Source organism: Dendrobium catenatum, unplaced genomic scaffold (assembly GCF_001605985.2).
Source record: "Dendrobium catenatum unplaced genomic scaffold, ASM160598v2 fragScaff_scaffold_1413, whole genome shotgun sequence".
Classification (NCBI taxonomy): domain Eukaryota; kingdom Viridiplantae; phylum Streptophyta; class Magnoliopsida; order Asparagales; family Orchidaceae; genus Dendrobium; species Dendrobium catenatum.
The window spans coordinates 722,584-726,905 of record NW_021319875.1 but is presented as its reverse complement, the minus strand read 5'-3'; the positions used below and the strand labels follow the sequence as shown (position 1 = coordinate 726,905).

At 37.0% G+C, this 4,322-nt stretch overlaps 1 protein-coding gene across 1 annotated transcript; it reads right to left on the bottom strand.

Moving 5' to 3' along the window:
• Nucleotides 1–550: 550 nt before the first annotated feature.
• On the bottom strand, nucleotides 551–1,559 carry LOC110094900 (vacuolar iron transporter homolog 2-like). Its single transcript, XM_020820241.2, has one exon. The coding sequence runs from the start codon at nucleotides 1,548–1,550 to the stop codon at nucleotides 882–884; it is 669 nt and encodes a 222-aa protein (XP_020675900.2). The 5' UTR covers nucleotides 1,551–1,559; the 3' UTR covers nucleotides 551–881.
• Nucleotides 1,560–4,322: the final 2,763 nt, after the last annotated feature.

Sequence of the window (4,322 nt, the reverse complement as noted above, 5' to 3'; positions counted from 1 at the left end):
CTGAAATTAGCTTATCTTAAGTTGAATTTTGTGTTGCTAGATGGCATTTGAAATTCTGTGTTGCCACTGAGAGTGCAAATACTGATGTTGTTTGGTTGAATGTAATTGTTCTAGCAATATTTCCTCTCCAGCATTTCATTCTTTGCATATATTATCATTTGGTTATCCATAGAGATTTTTCTTTTCAAGACCATGTGATATTTAATAATTCTCAATAAAATGTAGAAATGTAAATCTTATTATTATTATTATTATTATTCCTAAAAAAATTTATTATTTCCATATATTGTTCTGTTGTATTATAATATTAAAATAAAATCAAAATATTTTTGTAAGTATACTAAGAACCCATTCATGATTTCCAACAAGATGTGCTTACTTTTTTTAAATATACGTTTCAGCATTTTTTATTAATTAATATTTAAAGAAGTTAAATACAAAAATACAACTTTAACATAAAATAAATTCAGTAACAAAATCCTAATAACAACATCATAAATTTTTTTACTAATAACAAACATCAACTAAATTTTAAATATTTATCATTATTTCATAACTTCAATCAACCTAAAACCATACAAAGCAATATCATATATTCATTTGATGCTCATATAAAGCATACTCCCACTGGAGAAATTATTCTGTGGAAATCGGACGCATAACGTCATCCAGAGAATAACCAGATTGTGTCACGTTAGCAGTACAGAGTCATGGTATCGAGGAGTACCGAACCACGGTACCGAGCACATGAGTGACGAGGTGCAATCTGGTTGGTATTCGGACAGCATTTGGCATCTACACAGAATAATTAATCCTCCCCCCACTTACCAAACTTTAGTCCCTACTAATCATGAAAGAAAAGTAAGAAAATAAAAAGCCTTTTATGCACCACTTGAAATATTCACATCAAAAACAAGCCCAAAAAGCCTCAAAATACCAAAAGTCACCAACATAGCAATCCATCCACCCACCAAAACCCTGCCGGCCGCGTTCCCTACGGCTGCGCCGCCCATCATTGCTCCGGCAGCCCCAAACATAGCCAACCCTATGCTACTAACCACCCCGACCACCACCACCCGTGCCACCCATGACCGAATAAACCCGCCAGCAAGCAACGGCAGCACAGCGCCAAACGCAAAAGCAATCGCAGAGGCGGCGGCAGCCTTCCATGGGTTGGGAAGGCTTTCCTTATTGGTTTTAATATGCCGTTTTAGTTGTGCGGACTCCATGTCGTATTGAGCATAAACAGAGACAAGTTCACCGATGCCCATACTAAAGGCGCCGGCGATGAGGCCAGCGAAGCCGGAGATTAGCATGGCATGGGAGGATTGATTGAGGGCGCCAATACCTAGCATGAGAGAAGAATTTGATATGAGGCCATCGTTGGCGCCGAGGATGGCGGCACGAAGCCATTGAGAGCGAGCAGAATAGTTGTCAGTGGTGGACGTTGGGGAAGTGATCATGGTGGTAGGAATTGCGATGTGGATGGTGGAAGAGAGAGCTGGAGAGGAGATGGCATGGATGGTAGAGTCTAAGCAATTAGAAGCCATGCGATTAGAGAGAGAGGGAAGGAATGTGGCAAGCACAAGCCCTGGGAGATGTATTTAAAGCGTGATGCAAAAATGTTGAGTACTAAAACTCATTTTTCTTTAATGCCCAAAGATTCCTTAAAATTTCGGTAATTATAATTCGTTTGTTTCTTTGTCTGATTGCTATTTGTTCTGTTCTACTATGATTTGGCATATTTAATGTTCTTCTAAGGTCGACATTTTCCATCATAATATTCGTCTTATTCCACAATAAGAAATATTCTTCAAAAAAACTTAGCTGACGATGTAATATATTTAGTTTAAATATTTATAAATACTTTTAATTTTATCAAATAATAAATAAAAAATATATCCAAATATTCTGGCGTGAAAGGTACTAACGGAATAGATCATCATTTAAGCACAAATTTTAAATATTCTGAAAAAATAAAATAATTTATCCCATGATTTGAAAGGAAATCCTATGATAAACAGTCATTATAAATATCAATTAATCCATCATCTAGACAAAGATTAGCAACCATTAAGAAGAATGTTGCTTCTTGAAAAATTCACGGCGGTAGAGAAATATAAAGTTTAGCGTCATAATTTTATACGAAAATCCCTCACATAAACAGGTAGAAAAGATGGAAACTTTAAATGTTCTGAAAAAATAAAATAATTTATCCCATGATTTGAAAGGCAATATAAACAGTCATTATAAATATCAATTAATCCATCATCTAGACAAAGATTAGCAACCATTAAGAAGAATGTTGCTTCTTGAAAAATTCACGGCGGTAGAGAAATATAAAGTTTAGCGTCATAATTTTATACGAAAATCCCTCACACAAACAGGTAGAAAAGATGGGTGCATCAATCACAAGAGAACAAAATTTTTACTTGGAAAACACTTAAAAGGGAAAAATTATGGGGTCTTGCCCAGTTGAAATGAATCCACTAGTATTGGTGGTTAATTACAAATGATGCCCATCTTCGAAGGAGAGTGCTGGCTCATTGTAGCCAATATACTTTTTATATAGCACAATACATTGTCGGAGAATGACATAATAGATATTCTTAAAAGAATGTTGATATGTCATTTGATCGGTAGGATCATAGTCAGCGAAATGAACATAATCTGCATGAGACCGAGGTAAGAAGGATTGTAGTCGTCGAGCAACAAGGGTCGGAAAGGCAGTAATCGAAAAGCGAGTGAAGTTGGAAGGACTATAGTCGACAGGTGACCAAAGTCGGAAGGACTGTAGTCGGCGGGCGAAGGTGGCCGAAAAGACCATAGTCGAGGGGTGATGGTGGTCGGAAAGATTGTAGTCGATGAGAAATTAGGATCTAAAGGACCATAGTCGGCGAGCGATGTTGGTCAGAAAGGCTGTATTCGTAGGTAATTGAGGTCGGAAGGACCATAATCAACGAGCGTTGGTGATTGAAAAGATCGTAGTCGCTGGATAATCGAGGTTGGAAGGACCATAGTCGATAGGGGATGTTGGTCGTGCAAAAGTCCGACGTTGGTCGACAGTTGGGTAAAGTCTGACGATAGTCGATGAAAGTTCGTTGTCGATGGTGTAAGTGTGGTTCTTCAGCCACAAAGCCCTTCATTTCTTCCTCCTCCCTCCACTCCTCCCCCCCCCCCCCCACACCCCACAATTATTCATTAGAAGAATGGAGCGTATTTATTATTTTTTGGGAGTGGCATGCTCCGTAAATATAGACATGATTAAGAGAATGTTAGAAGTGTTTTAATGAATGGCTCATATCAATCCCTTTGATCATGGTCTTTTTATAAAGCATATGAGTGCCCAAATGATGTCTCAATTGAGTGATCCTGAGCTCATTAGATTTGTCTCCTCGAGTTGCTCAAATCGAATATAAGCATGTCATGTTTGGGTGTCATTCAGTCATCCAATTAATGTTCTGAAGCTTCAAAAAATTCTTTGATCCTTTGATTTGAACCCATTTGGACTCATATTAGACCAATTTTGACGTTGTTGGGATCGTCTCTCTGAGATCTTCAATTTGACTATAAGTTTATTGAAATCAAAATTTGGATGGTCCCGATTTTTTTTTAAAAACTCAATCTCATATTTACATTGATATTCGTGTCCGATAGAGGTGAATTTTTGGTTACATATCAGTTGCCCTTTTTTGGATGTCAAAGTTTACAAAATACAAAAATATGTGTTAAAGCTCTTTTTTTTTTATAATTTCAGACTGATTACAAGACAACACTTAATAAATATTGATATGTCATTAAAAATTATCTTGATCGGCAAAACTCTTGAGGAAAACTCAAGTTAGAAACTTCAAAAATTAAATCAGTGACCATCTTAACTCTGATTTCAGCAAACTCACTGTTGAACTGAACATCTCAAAAGGACAAACACAACGACACTAAATTCTACACAATCCAATCCCAAATGGGTCCAAATGAATGACCTGAAGCACAATTGGAAGGTTTAAACCATAATTTGGATAACCAAATAGTTTTTAAACATGACATGCATATAATCAAATCAATAAACTCGATGAGAAGAATCCAATGAGCCAAAGATCGCCAAATTTTGATATCATTAAGGCACTTAAATTCCCAATAAACTATCTACAATAAAGGGATTCAACATTGGTCGTCCATCTAAACCACTCCGAATTTACCCTTGATCTTCCTCCTATTAACAGGTCAGGCTACCCACTCTTCTCATGAAAGGGAGGCCCAGAGCAAGGAAGCAAAAAGAGAGATCGGAGATCACTCTTGCCACCTAGCTCCTCCTCAACCAC